Here is a 14,805-nt window from a genome sequence, read left to right as displayed (position 1 = left end):
AGTCCATGTGATCGAGAAGTAATACAAATTCAACCGTATAACAACGTGTGGGAGAAAAAAATGATGCTGAAAGGGGGGGATAAAAGGCTACTGGACAACAGGAACCGACAAAAGAGTGGCATCCGAACGGAAGTGCAATGCCGAGGAGGGCAGCATTTTTTAAAAAAAAAGGTAAACACCAAAGGGGTTACACATACAAAAATAAAAATACTTTTTACACCCTCTGAAGTAATACGTGTCCAGCAGCGGCTGCTGGGCAGCGTGAGTCTGTTCACATCTAATTGATCTCTTCCTTTTACTCACTACTTTACTCTCTCCCCCCTCAAGTTGCGGTCACATTTCACTGGTTCAAGAGGTGCGATAACAGTAATATACGAAAGAGTAAACGGGAAGGGTGAGCGCACAGTTACACTACTTACCCAACTTACTTACAAGTGCAGCGTTTTCCTTCGTAAGCCTTTTATATTCTTCATCAAACTCCGCCTTCATATAATCCACATGTGACATTAACGTCTCGAACTCTCTCTCTTTACCCTTCACCTGAAGTTGAGCTGATACAGCGTGAGAAGCGATGGCATTTTCGAGAATTGTGGTCTTCCGCTCTAGTTGCTCAACCTTCGCGTCACCGGCATTGAGTTGCTCTTCACGATGAAGAAGCGTGGCACGAGAGAGTTCTAGCTCCCGGCAAAGTTCCTCGAACTGCTCAAGTGGTACCTCAGTGGCACCCTCAGGTATATTTTCGATGTGCTCGTCCTCTTCTTCAACGTCCGCGAACACCTGCTGCAGGAAGAGGTTTACTGCCTCGAGTTTGGTCTCCAGCTGTCGTAGACGCATCTCAAGGGAGAGGATTGACTTTGAGTTCCTTACATTTGCCTCCTGAAGTTTGGACAAGTTGGCGTACAAAACTTTTTTGTCTCCCTCAATCATCTTAACGGTCTTGTAATCATCGGTCACCTTCCCACTAGCGGTATCGAGAAGGCGCTCCTTCTTCTTCGTAAGGCGTTCGAAAGACTTCAGTTCACCCAGCAGATTTTCGTACTGAACAGTTTTCTCACGAAGGACGCGCTGTGCCTCGGCGAATTCCTCGTCCTTGGTCCTCTGTTCTTCCAGCCGCTTTGTGTAAAATTCAGCCTGCTTGTCCAATAGCGCTGTCAATGCCTTAATGGCGTTCTGTTCATCCTGAAGCTCCGTCAAAACCTTTTTTCTCATTATCCACTCGCTCGACACTCCAACTACACTGCTTGATTGACTGCCGGAACTTATCCACCCGGTTACCTGCTTCACCAGGGCTGTACGGTTACATATGCTTTCAATTCCTTTTTCCACATCGTTCAGCTGGACGGACGTTGTGCTGGCCTCATTTTGCAGCTCAACGGTGCGCCTGTTCGCACATTTAATTTCACCTTCGAGGCGAAGAATTTCATCCAACGACTCCCGAGGGATCTTGAGACGACTTCCAGCGCCATCGGACTCCTTCTGCTGCTTCTTGCGAAGCGTCACCTCATTCACCGCGTGAAGCTCCTTCAGAAGCGCCTGTTCTTCCTTTGCGCGGCGGAGCTCGGCCTCCTTTCTCGTCAGTTGGATCTCGAGGCCCCGCACCTGACTTCTCCGTTGCTCAAGTTGGATGTTTACATCAGACTCCTCCCGGTGTTCCACGACAGCATTTGAATCGGCCATTTGCAGCCCCTTTCAAGATGTGTCCCTTGTATATCTTTTACAGGCCTCCCCTTAGTTTCTCCCTGGCGAAATATATGAGTATATGACCCTACTCTATGCTATTGCTATACCTTTCTTCTCTCCACCGTCCCTTGTGCTTAAATATTTCCTCTTGAATCCTCCACAACCTGAAAACTGATAAATAATGTTTTATCACTACGTGGCTATTTTGAGGATCGAATGATAATTGCAGGTGGGTAGTAAAGCAGAAGAGTATCCGGTGTTTAACAAAAAGTTGAATTTGATGGACGAAGGGAGACAATGGGAAAGAGTAAGAACCTGTGCAAATGTGGGAGTAAACGTGCATGGATCCAATAACAAGATGTAGCTACTGGAGTAAGAAGTCGCGGATCACTAAACGAAAGGAAGTAAGACCTGAGCAAAATAAGAACCACGAAGTCCAAGAACGGTAACAAAAAAAAATAATACGACACCACTCCCGAAACAGTGATATCGCGGTAAGCGGTACCGCAGCGAGATCCGAAACTGACGCAGCCTTGAATGACTCAATGATCGGGGTACGGATTTTCAGAGACGGTCCCCTGACGCTGTAGCATCTTAACCCGTTCCATCCCCTCTTCCTCCGTGTGAGTCGATATGCTGTATGCCTTAAGTATTCCCTCTTTTATTATTTTCGATAACGCAATTGCGGTAAGGCCGACATTGTCCTTCCTGTACACATCAAGGTCGGGGTTGTAGCCGTAAACGTCAATTCCTACCACCTTGGGTCCACGGATGCCGTTCATTATGTGAAGCAAATCGCGTGTCGAGAGCCCTCCAGCAACGGGGCTGTCAACGGCGGGGGCAAACGCGGGGTCTAACACGCTGGCATCAATGCTTATGAAAACGGGGTAGTCATTCCTGATATCACGTATGCAAAAAAGTCCCTTGGAGTATATGGCGTGCATATCCATGTAAAACATCTTATGAAGCTTCCGAACCTTCCTGTCCTCCGATGACACTTGACGGTTACCCACGCTAACAACGCCCTTTAGCAACCCCTTATCCAAAAGCACTCTCAGCGGCGACCGTGGGTCGCTCACAGATGGACGTGCCGAAAAGTGAACAATAACAATGTCGTCAGATGGGAACAGTCGCTTGTACGCCTCAACCATTGAAAGCGTCGCTGAGCCATCCCCGCCCACGCTGACCGGAACATAGCCCTTTTCTAACAGCTCCGTTGACGCCTCGAGTGATCCCAGGTACCACTCGTCGCTTGTGGGAGTCTCTGTTCCCGCTGCTTCATCCAACATTTGACCACAATTTAAAACGGGCATAAACATAACAGTTTCAGGAGGGCACTCAATTGGGCCCTTATCATGAATAGTTAACTCCGCGTAATGGTCACAGTCGCGTGGTGATTGAAGAAAAAAGTCTAGGAGTGGAGCCCGCCGTGGCATGCCTGCCCCGTAACCAAAGAGAGCCACAGGACCGAGTCGATTGGCCCAATCGCTCCCACGGGGCGTCACACCCTTAACGTTCATCAGGAACTTGGAGAACATGTGCAACCCATATATGCACGTTAGCTTGACTTTGGTCGCGCTTAGAATGTGGTTAGCACGATGACAGTAACTGCCACCAAATCACTTTGCCCCCACAAAATAGGGGCAAAAAAATGGGGAAGTGCCACGAGAAAAAAAGAGAAAACAAGAACGGTATTAAAGCTAAAGAATAGTCCATCGTTGTAGCTTTACGCAGCCTCCGGCAGGTAGCACACACATATGTGTAGTTTCCCCCACTTCTTTTCGACATAACAAAGTGTGGAAGAAGAAAAAAGTGCTACAAGTAGCGTGGGGCAGACCGTGGTTTCTCTCCCCTTTGACAAATGCAACCTCACCGCTTCTGAAGAACAAGGTTGACGGTTCCATGGGTGTTTCGAGAACCAGGTTGGACAAGAAAGTCAGCAGAACGCAGCTGGGAGCCGCACATTCCCACCGAGTACAAGTCAACAGAGGCGTCAGAATTACTACTTGTGCCGTCTTCCCGGGCGAGGCCCACAGAAATGATCCTCCCACTTTGTGTGTGGTAACGATGAGACTTGAATTTCTCTTGTGTTTTGGCCTGGCGCACCAGCCGCTGTGCCGCACCCTTTTCACGCTGCCCTGCTTGCCACTGGATAAAAGCTTCTCGGCGGGCAACTCGGCGCTGCCATTGCTCTTGGAGAAGCGCCAACATGGCTTCCTTATCCCCTTCACAGCTTTCGTCACGGGTTGCTACCCTCGATGATCGCGGTATACTTGGTGGTGGCGTCACATCCTCATCTAATTCCATCTGCTCCCCAGCTTTTTGCAACTCCCTTTGTCGCCGCTCCCACATTTTCTTCGACCTCACATCATGAAAGCTCGCGCGGAATATCAACGTACATTGGAAAATACCCCACCTTCCCCTCAGCATGGGACCAGCAATGATATATCTGATTTACTAAAGAAAGGAATGATGCGGATGAGGAAAGGGAAAGACAGAGATGGATGTCACAGGTGGGAAAGGGTCTGTGGGAATAAAGCGATCGCGATGATGCCTCCCACATCCTTTTCCTTTAGACTGTTAAGGTGAAAAGGAGGGGTCAAGAAGGTTGCCTGGTGAAATAGTAATCAAATAAGTGTTAAACGTGATCTTGATATCCCCCTCCCCGTGGCGTGTTCATTTCAAGATAATGCCCTTCATACAGCACCACCATACGTCGGTTTTTCCCGCTTATTTCTCTTCCGCCTGGGCGCGGAGTTTCGCTATCCTCTCCCTCTTCTCTCGGATGCGTTTCTTCCGTTCTTCCAAATCCTCCACATCTTCACGTGGACGCTTTGCTCCACCGGTCCCTTCGACAATGGTGGACAGCTTCCCTGCATTGTTTCCTTCCTTCGCCTTAACCTTCTCCTTTTTGGCTGCACCTTCCTTCTGCGTCTGCAGCTCACCACAATTCGCGATGATGATTCGACCGCGCGTTTTCCCCGAATCGGAACCCAACCGTTCAATGCTCTTCACCACGTCAATTCCCTCAGTAACACGACCAAACACAACGTGCTTTCCGTTCAACCACGGTGTGTTGGCTGTACAGATGAAAAACTGCGAACCGTTGGTGTTGGGTCCCGCGTTAGCCATGGACAGGCAACCGAGTCCGGTATGCTTTCCGGCTTTTCCGGCAAAACTCTCGTCACGAAACGTTGTGCCGTATATGGACTCTCCACCGGTGCCATTTCCACGTGTGATGTCACCCCCTTGTAGCATGAAACCTGGTATAACTCGGTGGAAAATGCACCCCTTGTAATGCAGCGGCTTTCCACTCTTCCCACGACCCTTCTCGCCCGTGCATAGTGCACGGAAATTCTCCGCTGTCCTCGGCACAGTGTCCGCGTACAATTCCATAACAATCCGTCCCGCTGCTTTCTCATTTATAGACACATCAAAGAAGACTTTGGGATTATTAGTCTCTGGCGCCTCGATCTTCCCGTGGCGCTCCGTCTTAGGTGGGACGCTTACCTTGGGCATTGACTCCTTACCTGAAGAAAATAAAACGGGGGGAAAGAGGTTACACGCATACAAAAAATCAAACGTTGACACAAATAACAGACCACACTTCCGAAAATTTTGCGGGCTCTTTAGCATAGCCGCTCCGGGTTTTGTTCCCCCATCTCACTTTCCCAGCTCAGAGCAACACCTCAACACACACACACACAATAAAAGAAAAAAAAAACGTATTTATATATACGGGCGTTGTATTATGCTCCTGTAAAACTGTCACCTCTCACTGGGTATTTTTTTCACCTTTTTCCCTCCCCATCGTAGCTGCACCAGCAAGCTGGCACAGTAGGTGGCCGCGACCGGGGCAAAAACAAAACTACATACCCATGGCTTGAATAGCCAAGCCAAGATACAGTTAACACAGAAATATTCAATCTTGTGTAAGTTTATGCCCGTGTGAGACAAGAGTTCCCCCAACACCGGTGCCCCAGAAAGATGTTATTTCCTATAGATTCTTCTCAAAGTATTCCTTCGCTGCTTCCACCTTCATCGTCTCCTTCCCTGGCTTCCAGTTGCAAGGAATAACGTCGCCAGTCTTATCGGCGTATTGGAACGCTTGCACGACGCGGAGCACCTCGTCAACATTCCGACCGACGGGCAAATCGTTGATGGTCACATGGCGAAGAATCCCTTTGTCATCAATGACGAACAAAGCGCGCAGTGAAAGTCCCTGTTCTTCGACCAACACCCCATAGTCCCGAGATATCTCCTTTGTGAAGTCGGATAGCAAGGGAATCTTCATTTCTCCCAGACCCCCCTTTTTTCGGGGAGTTTCAACCCACGCGAGATGTGAAAAGTGACTGTCACAGGACACGGCTATGACTTGCGTGTTCAGTTTTTCAAACTCAGCGTGAGAATCTGAGAAGGAAACAATTTCCGTTGGGCAGACAAACGTGAAGTCAAGAGGGTAGAAAAAGAGAACAATATATTTTCCCTTGTAGTCGTTCATGCTGATGTCCTTGATCTTTCCGTCCACCACAGCCTTTCCAGCGAACTCAGGCGCTGCTTCGCGTACAGTAGCTGTTCGGTATGCCTGATAGTCGAGGTTAAACAGTGGTGCCGTCCGGAAGAAGGAGCGGCGGGCAATGCCACCAGATAATGGCAACATGGAGAAACGGCGAAGCATTTTCTTTTTCCCTTTAGCAATACTTTGTCTTTATTTTAAAGTAACTTTACCCCTTATCGTTTTTGATTGTCCTCCTAAATAGAGCATAGTAGACCGTGCAATCAGTTTGATGGGTGCAGTAAAAACAAGCGGCTGCGAAAAACTATTTCGCAGCAAGTCTTAGGGAACCGCCACGTCTTACGGCTGCGTGACGGGTAGAACTCAACTAGGTGCATCGCAAATCCACGATTATTACTTCCTGTTTAACGCTCCTTATACGTCATTTACTATTAACTCCATTATACTCAGTGTGCCCGCCATTCTTTGGAGGTTTGCAAGGACACTGCCGAGCCGGCGATGGGCCTTCATCAGTTCCCTATGCAAAAATATACTTTTGCCCACGCACGTTCCATAGATATCGAAGATCGTGTCCAACACGACCATCATTGACTCACAGAATTGTGGGGTGTCAATAAAACCGAGCGCAAAACGAAGGATGCGCGCTATCGTCCTATCATTTTGACCACTCAATGCCACGTGCAACGCCCCGCGGCGAAGAAGTTCTTCAAGAGTGGAAACCACGACGTCGGCATGACGAGAGTAAAGCGCAGTCTTCAATGCCCGGTTGTACTGATAGGATACAAGCTGACGACGCACATCATTTACTTTCATAGCTATGAGCTCCTCATCTTTTTGGCGCCCCCTACTTTCCTCGTCTTTCCCACCACCCATCTCGTCTCCATCAGAAGCGCTTCCCAGTTTCATGATACGAAGGTCGCCGCTCGCCGTGCCCACAGCAAATTCGGACGAACGAGGGTGAACCGCCACCGCGGTTACCGGAGCGTCAAACTTTTTACTGGCAACAGGGTCCGGGCATCCTCTCTCTAGGGAAAATATTTTCACTCGTTGATCGAGTGACCCACTGAGAAGCACGTTGTATTTTTTGGAGTAGCCAAGCGCAACCACGGTCTTTGTATGGTAAGAATCCTGAGTAAGAGGCAACGAAAGACCTTTTCGGATATCGAATAGTATTATTTGGTCGGACGCGCCACAAACCAGTAGGTTGGTGTCCAAGCAAAGTAATGACTCGACAGGGTTCGGAACTGCTTGGCCGCTTGTCTGAGTCGGGCACGAAAACCCAGCCCGTGTGTCCCACAAGTTGATAACGTGGTCATAAGAGCCACTGAAGAAGCAGCCTGGTGAGCGGTTTTCGAGACAACGCACGTAGTCGGTGTGAGCTTTTCCCACAGCTAGTTCACACTCGCCCATAACATCCCAGAGTTTTATAGTTGTGTCATCACTTCCAGACACAAAGCTGCGGCGATCAAGAAAAAGAGCGTCTCGTACCTCCCTAACATGGCCAGGAAACTGCCGTTCGAACAGCGTTTCGGTTGACCGAATAACAACACGTTGGTCAACAGACATAATAGTCATTTTGTCGTCATCCCTGAACCGAAGCGAGAAACATTTCCTCTCGCGCTGTTCGTTAGTAATCACGCCCTCTGTCTGGGGTACTCGTAAAAGGGAGAGCTGGTTTGTAGAGGCACAACCAACGACCGTCCCAGCATTGTTGTACCGAATGCACGAGATCTGACCGAAAAGCTTTTGCTCATAGCATAAGCGAACATTGTTCCACACAATAGACCGGTCAAGCTTCTCCACAACAGGAACTTGTTTGATAGGCAGGGCCCAAGACTTATTTTGCATGTCCTCAACCTACCTACAGTGCACGGAAGCACCAATGAAAAAAGAGTTCCGAATGCACGAGCAAAGAGTGCACTAGACATGTGCGTTTGACAGCCATTCCACAAACACGGGTAAGTAAAAATGATGAATGAGGAAGGAAATAACGTAACAACTTATGCAGAACAACTGACTGTCGCCGTTTTCCTACAGCGGTAAAACTTGGACACATGTCAGGCCCTCTGCAACGTAACCGAGAACAGTGTCCTCCACATCGTAGCAAACAATCCCATTTTTATGATGGCAACGCTTTATCATGCCTTGCATAGTGTATCTTTGCCCTACTCGACTTTCAACATCAGCACACACCAAATCCCCAGTTGTAAGCGCCGGGTAAACAACAGCCACTTGTGAAAGAGCTTCAACCTCCTCATTTTCTTGAAAAAACGATGTCAGTTCTACGAGTCCGTCACGAATCGAACAATTAAGCAAGGGCAGCATCCTCATGTAGCTGATCTCTGCAGACGAAGTACAGCACATCTGACTGATCTGTTCCTCCAATGTTTCCCTACTGCGCATGAACAATCCATGCACCACCAAGGGAACATAGCCAGTTGTAAAATCACCATGTGGTTGCATAACAACAACATTAACTATGCCCCAGTTCCACATATCTCTGCACGGTGGAAGAAAAACCTCTTGGCAGAAGACCCTTTCTGGAACGTCTGTCCCAGGTGACAGCACATCTTTGATAAGGGGGAAATGTCTCCCCCAGTTATCACTATGGGCTGTATAACACACTACGTTAGTCACCTCTGGGAGCCAGGCGCGTATCATTTCGTATAAGTACATCATTTTTGTACCAGCCTCAACGGAAAACCACTGCACTTTTGCTATCTTCCGAAGTGCATCGAAAAATTTTACGTACACCTTGCTTTCCCAATTCTCCTTACCGGGCGTGACTTCAGCCGAAGCGTCGCTCCTAGACAAGGCAGACGTTTCAGAGCAGGAGCTTCCTTCCTTCAGTTGAGCTTGCGGGTAACGATCAACAGTTTCACACGGAAGGCCTTCCGCAGGTGTTAAATATACGAAACTAACGAATGCTTCTGACTCGCCGATCATGCCACAACAGAATAGAAGTCTTTTTGTTGGTGTGTCCCTTCAGGACTCACAATCAAGTATAGAACGAGCAAACAAAACTGCCCAGTAATTATGTGCCCTTCAAAACTATGTATATATTTATATATGCATCCACGGTCACGTTGACGTAAGGTCTGGAGGGGAATAAGTGACAAAAGTAGAATGAAGAAAGGGATTAAACAGACATGGATGTGACGCTCTTTGCTGCCTGAGACACCACCGAGCAACAGTTTGGCTTCTGCGCATTCGACAACAGACAGGGGGGAAATCATCTCAGCCTCCTTATCGAACTGTACTCATCGTTTGTTTACCAAAGAAAGTATTCGTTACTTTAGTTCATCCCATCTCGTAACCACTTCAGGAATATCACACCTCTCACAAAGTCGAGTTATATCAGTCTTTAGCGTGTCAGCAACGTATAACTCCTTGTTTTCTTTCGACGCTTTTGTTAAAAGCTGGTGAAGAGTCCTGACAAAATTTTTCACCTCATCTTTGTCCTCGTTGGATAGTGTCGTCTTTTCTTTGAAATGATGAAGCTTGTTGGTAATGTATGCACGAAAGCTCGCTTGCTGCAGCACTTTTGAAGCATGTAACAAGACAGTTTCTACATGCTCCGATGGCACAGAACTCTTTAGTATACTCTGAACGCATTGGTTTGCCTCCTGGGCTGGAAGCTTCAGTATTAGCGAGGCGGCAACATCTGGATTGTGTTCGGCCATGCGACTGAGTACCACACTGCTTATTCCAACACGCGCAAAGACGTCCCCTGCCAAAAGTGTTTGGAGCAATTTTTGCTGCTCCTCTTTATTAAGTAGCCCCTTGCAACCTGCGGCAACCATTCTTTTTGCAGTTTTCCACTCCTCCGTTGGAACCTCACTGTTAATTAAAAGGAGATCGTTTAGAGGAGAAGCCGGCAGCAGAAACTGAAGCTCACCAGACACCAGGGACAACGAAGGAAGTTGGGGTGTTACCGGTTTCAGTACCAGCGCAGCCCGTCCTCCATTATCAAGGGTTGCAGAAATCCTGGAAAGGGTTCCACATGCATTTTTCTCTGCCTCTAGCGTCCACGCCTCTGCAACACCCGCAATGGGTTCCTTGAGACATATACTGTTGCTCTCCCATGCGTTTAGGGCGGTGTCGATTTGTTCTTGCTTGTCACTTATGGCCATGAGTGGTGTTTCATCAGGCGCAACCCTGTTGGCAAGTAACCGAAAGGCAAAACTCTTCACCGCTGAACGTAGACGGTATCTCTCTGAATTAACAGATTCGTGTGCTCTTCTTCCTTCCTTTGCTTCCTTTGAGGCATACTTGATCTGCTCCATGACGCAAACGTCTTGCCGCATGATTCGCTCCAACTCTAGCAACGCATCATAAAACGCTGACTTCGCCTGTTCACAGTTCATCTTGCACATAACATCAAGAACGAAAAAAGATGACACTAGTCCAACACCGTCAGGTGAGGCAATCATATCATGAATCATTCGTTGTATGGCCCTTGACACCTTAGCGAAAGTGTCTTTAGAAAACGTTTCCTTAAATTCTTTCTCTACGAAAGAAAACTTACAATTCCCTTCGCTAAGGAGCGCAAGCAAACGCTGCACGTCTGCTGGACCAAGGTACTCCACCACCATATTCTACCTTACTATGCACGAAGAAGTGGCATTGGCATTGTCATCGGACGTTAAAAATAGTAACAACAACCGTCAATGATAAACACAACCTGGAACAGCAAGAGGTTTGGCAGATACATCAAAAAGGGGGAGGAAAACATTCGAAAAAAAATAATAATAACAATTTCCTCTGTTAAAAAAAAAAAAAAACAACGCTGACGACGCCGTATAAAAGAAAGCGGTTTTTTAACCGCAAAAGGCATTACCTCCCCGTTATTCTCTCACACCTTACCCCAGGGCAACGCCCTCCTAAGTTGCAATATATATTAAGCTGGGATGAGGCGCTCATCATCCGGGCGCACAAGCAGCTTACAAGGATCGGTCTGATTAAACCTGCACTCGTTAGCAGCCACCACACAGATAACGTATTTGTCGCTGATGTCTCGCACGATGCGTATCAGCATGCCCTCTACTTGAAAATAAATGTTCTGCTGAGGCAGTGAGGAGACGCTGCTGGCAGCCATTGGCATGCCACAACCCAGTTCTTCGAAATCTTTGCCGTCAAAAATTGGTGCTCCAAAACTCGAAAGAAAAGTCAAATTACATTTTGGACCCGTATACACTTCGTCCAAAGCAAACTGAGATGACTCAATTGGAGAATAAATGTACATTGTCAGAGGAGACAGGGAACACAATTGGCACCCATACCCAACGAAGCCAACAGTACCATATATCTTGTGAACGATCGTGAAGAGAAAGGGGTAGAATTCCTGTGGGGGAACGTGGTCTTGCAGAACAAGTGTGTTTTTCACATTTATTACTACTGTACTTGGGATACTGTCAAGGCACCGGCCCACAACCAGCACTTCTTCACCAACAAGAAACGACTCCGCAGTTTCAAAGGCGACCTGCTTGGAGATGTCCATCAAAGCTTTTGTTGTAACGTAAGTCCTCGATTCACTCTCAAAGACGACGGGCTCATTTCCGGTCTCATTGATCCATAGGGGATACGTGTCATTTATAGCTTGGCACACCGCCTGTGCATTGTCGAACAGAAAATTCAACGTTACCTGCGATCGTGGTGCGAACACATGGTTGAACAATGGTGATCTTTGTGATATACAAAATACGAACGTAGCGTCTCCCCTCAGAACATCAGCCGCCTTAAGAACAGAAACACAAACAGCATTCTCGTTGCCAATGCAAGAGGCAACAACACACATACGAGGAAACAAAGACATGGCTCTTTCCAAGTTCTCACACGTTGTTTCGCCGATGTAACCCGATATGTTGTGAAATAAATCAGCATTTTTGCTATTTGCAATAACGGTTTCCACATGCGATTCGTACCGTTTGACGTCTCCCATCTGTTTGTAAGTACGAACAATTTGGTCTTTCTCACTATGGAGGTAGATTCGCTTATCATCATTTTCCCCTATACGTACGTCCCCTTCATCAGATATGGGCTTTCCATACCCAAAGTAAAGTGTGAAACTCAAAAGCGAGTCCTTCGACTCGGGACCGTTGACTTCCCTCCACTCACGCACGAAAAATAGCGCCTTTTCTCCGTGGGAGCACACGGAGAGAGCATTGGCCAGGCAATACGACGTAGTTGTCGTTCGGCAGCACGCAACACAGGACTGCATGCCCAAATGATCAAAAAACGGGTCTTCAACAGCATGTGCGGCGGCAGTGGGACGGAGTGCATCCAACTCCAAGCAACCAATAAACTTTTGCTCGCCGTCGAGGTCGGAAACAGACACACCGTACTTCCACACTGAACTGCCTCGTGATGTACCAAATACACGCGCGAAATCCTCAAGTCTGATCAAACAACCACGGTGCTCATTTAAAACTTCCAATCGGGCAGCAACTCTGTCAACAAGCCATGCCTTCATGTAGTCAGTGAAATTCAGAGTCATACCTTTTGGCCATTCCACCTGCGAGTTGTACAGAACCATTGATTTTAAAATACTTGACCTATCGGTCGCTGACAGAATGCACCCCAACTTCTCTGAAACTGGATTGAAACGAAAATTTGTCAACAAACCCATGCTTTGCAAATGGTGTAATATGTCAAGAACATCCTCAGACACGGCGACTAAGCCACTCTTTCCATTTAATGAATTCAACTCATCCGACACGTTCCCAAAAAGACATCCGATATCCGCTACGCATTTTTTAACACGCTCTTCTGCAACACCAGCGTCCTCGATGTCGACAGGGTTAAATAAGATTTCCAACACGTTTCCTCCAATATCGCAGGAAATACCAATGTTTTGCCTTCTCTGCTCCTCTAATGCAACTTTGATTGATTTGGATAATTCGTGTGCCTCCAGGTGTGACGTGACTGCATCATAGTAAGATGGTATCGCCCCACCTCGTCCCTGTTTCGCTTCCTCTGCAAGAATGCGCGAAACGGCTTCAGAGACATAACTTTCGGGATTCCACGAGAGCATGTTAGTTGCTTTAAAAAAACACACACAGTTAAGTTCTTTACTTGCAAGTGATAATCTAAACCACACTTGTTTTGCCGTGTATCCAAAGATGAAGAGAAAACATCAACAACAGCGGCAGCTTTAAAGAGGGGAGTGGTAGACAGTAGAGATGCCACCTCAACCTTAGACTGGTGTGGATACTACTTGATTGCGTAATTCACAGTGGTTATAAGCCTCAACAAGTAGATCAAGCGCTTTTGCTGCATTAAGTGGTTACGCATTGAAACAAAAAGGTAAAAATTGGGGAAACGGCTTGTAACCGCAGTGCGCCCAACTAGTAGGTATCTACCCAGGCGTTGTTATACGAATCGGTTGTGCTCACAGATGCAATAATACGATCTGCTTCAGCTACTCGCTCCTCATAAGAAAACTCTGGAGGCAGCAAATATAGACGGGGGTGGGCAATTGTCACTCGCGCGGGTGATGCGCCTTCTGCAATGTCGCCAGGCTCCGCATATGAAAACTTGAGCCTCTCACCAAGGTATGAAAACCCGCATGCACTTCGCATCGCTTTTCTAGCGAATGATTCACTCCGAAAAGTGACGAGATAGTCTGTCCTTTGAACACTCGACAAAAAATCCCAACTCACTGCATCGGGAAACAACTGGGAAACATCCAAACTTGACATGGGGGATTTAACATTCTCAACCCGTATCCATTTAGTTGCACCGTCGGAGGGAAGTTGCGAAAGTATCTCCCGTAACGAAAACATGCAGACTAGATTACAACAATGGCTTCAAAAGAGTTGGGGATGGCAAATGAAAAATAGTCATAGCCAACGTGCTTTTTCCGAAAAGATCGGTTGACACTGTCACAGCATATGGATGGATCAGCAGGACTGCAACCAAAGTTCCATCTTGTACTGCGCACTCCTCCAAAATATTTTCAGTATATGTCCACGGCCAACGTTGGGAGGAGGCAGCATCGTTAAGAATAGGTAAGTAAGAAACAGGTAAACCCCTGCTTACATTTTAAAGAATAGGTAAAAACGGTATGTGCCGTCAGCATATACCAACCCCTTATTTTCTGGGACTCTCACACTCAATGGAGACAAGCATGCATCCAAGCGGGCACGGTGGCGGGGTGAAACGCTCCGACACAGCAGAACCTATCTGATCCAACATAAGTAACAAAAGCAAATGTGGCCCCGCTTTGATACTTCAACGGTGAGGCAGCCAAGATTTTCAAACCTTAAAAAAAGAATATGTACAATAAAGGCAAATGACTAACCGTCCGTTGGAACACCATTGATATGCTTTATCAGTGTCCAAGGATTTCCCTTCATTCAGTTCTTCGGCACTGAGATCCCAACATCAAAACGCAAAACGGTCAATCATTGAAAATACGAAGAACCTTCCACAAGTTGCCATCAACGCAGGAACGACCCCATCCCCAGAAACACAAGGGATTCACGAGGTTCCACGAAAAGGAATAAAGATATAAATAACGTAGGTGTACGCTACTGATCGCGAAGTACAAAAATAAAACTGATGTCGTTTTCATCAATAGTCGCGACGAGATCACTGCTCACCAGCTA

At 47.3% G+C, this 14,805-nt stretch overlaps 9 protein-coding genes across 9 annotated transcripts, besides 1 other annotated feature; all 9 read right to left on the bottom strand.

Annotated features, from left to right (window-relative positions):
• Positions 1-14,805: part of a sequence feature (sequence corresponds to BAC RPCI93-26N11) that runs on past both edges of the window.
• Positions 412-1,677, bottom strand: Tb927.8.2030 (hypothetical protein, conserved; the record flags this gene model as incomplete). Its single annotated transcript, XM_841943.1, has 1 exon — positions 412-1,677. One exon carries the CDS (start codon positions 1,675-1,677, stop codon positions 412-414), a length of 1,266 nt encoding a protein of 421 aa, XP_847036.1.
• On the bottom strand, positions 2,223-3,218 carry Tb927.8.2020 (arginase, putative; the record flags this gene model as incomplete). Its single annotated transcript, XM_841942.1, has 1 exon — positions 2,223-3,218. One exon carries the CDS (start codon positions 3,216-3,218, stop codon positions 2,223-2,225), a length of 996 nt encoding a protein of 331 aa, XP_847035.1.
• Positions 3,550-4,110, bottom strand: Tb927.8.2010 (hypothetical protein, conserved; the record flags this gene model as incomplete). The annotated part of the gene is made up of 1 exon (XM_841941.1): positions 3,550-4,110. The coding sequence occupies one exon, from the start codon at positions 4,108-4,110 to the stop codon at positions 3,550-3,552; it is 561 nt and encodes a 186-aa protein (XP_847034.1).
• On the bottom strand, positions 4,411-5,316 carry Tb927.8.2000 (cyclophilin type peptidyl-prolyl cis-trans isomerase, putative; the record flags this gene model as incomplete). Its single annotated transcript, XM_841940.1, has 1 exon — positions 4,411-5,316. One exon carries the CDS (start codon positions 5,314-5,316, stop codon positions 4,411-4,413), a length of 906 nt encoding a protein of 301 aa, XP_847033.1.
• Positions 5,678-6,358, bottom strand: Tb927.8.1990 (tryparedoxin peroxidase; the record flags this gene model as incomplete). Its single annotated transcript, XM_841939.1, has 1 exon — positions 5,678-6,358. The coding sequence occupies one exon, from the start codon at positions 6,356-6,358 to the stop codon at positions 5,678-5,680; it is 681 nt and encodes a 226-aa protein (XP_847032.1).
• Positions 6,611-8,044, bottom strand: Tb927.8.1980 (hypothetical protein, conserved; the record flags this gene model as incomplete). Its single annotated transcript, XM_841938.1, has 1 exon — positions 6,611-8,044. One exon carries the CDS (start codon positions 8,042-8,044, stop codon positions 6,611-6,613), a length of 1,434 nt encoding a protein of 477 aa, XP_847031.1.
• Tb927.8.1970 (hypothetical protein, conserved) lies at positions 8,228-9,142 on the bottom strand (the record flags this gene model as incomplete). Its single annotated transcript, XM_841937.1, has 1 exon — positions 8,228-9,142. One exon carries the CDS (start codon positions 9,140-9,142, stop codon positions 8,228-8,230), a length of 915 nt encoding a protein of 304 aa, XP_847030.1.
• Tb927.8.1960 (hypothetical protein, conserved) lies at positions 9,487-10,791 on the bottom strand (the record flags this gene model as incomplete). The annotated part of the gene is made up of 1 exon (XM_841936.1): positions 9,487-10,791. The coding sequence occupies one exon, from the start codon at positions 10,789-10,791 to the stop codon at positions 9,487-9,489; it is 1,305 nt and encodes a 434-aa protein (XP_847029.1).
• Tb927.8.1950 (hypothetical protein, conserved) lies at positions 11,097-13,229 on the bottom strand (the record flags this gene model as incomplete). The annotated part of the gene is made up of 1 exon (XM_841935.1): positions 11,097-13,229. One exon carries the CDS (start codon positions 13,227-13,229, stop codon positions 11,097-11,099), a length of 2,133 nt encoding a protein of 710 aa, XP_847028.1.

The sequence above is a fragment of the Trypanosoma brucei genome, chromosome 8 (assembly GCF_000002445.2).
Source record: "Trypanosoma brucei brucei TREU927 chromosome 8, complete sequence".
In the NCBI taxonomy this organism is placed as follows: domain Eukaryota; phylum Euglenozoa; class Kinetoplastea; order Trypanosomatida; family Trypanosomatidae; genus Trypanosoma; species Trypanosoma brucei.
The sequence above is the reverse complement of the archived record's forward strand: the minus strand, read 5'-3'. Positions and strand labels throughout refer to the sequence as shown.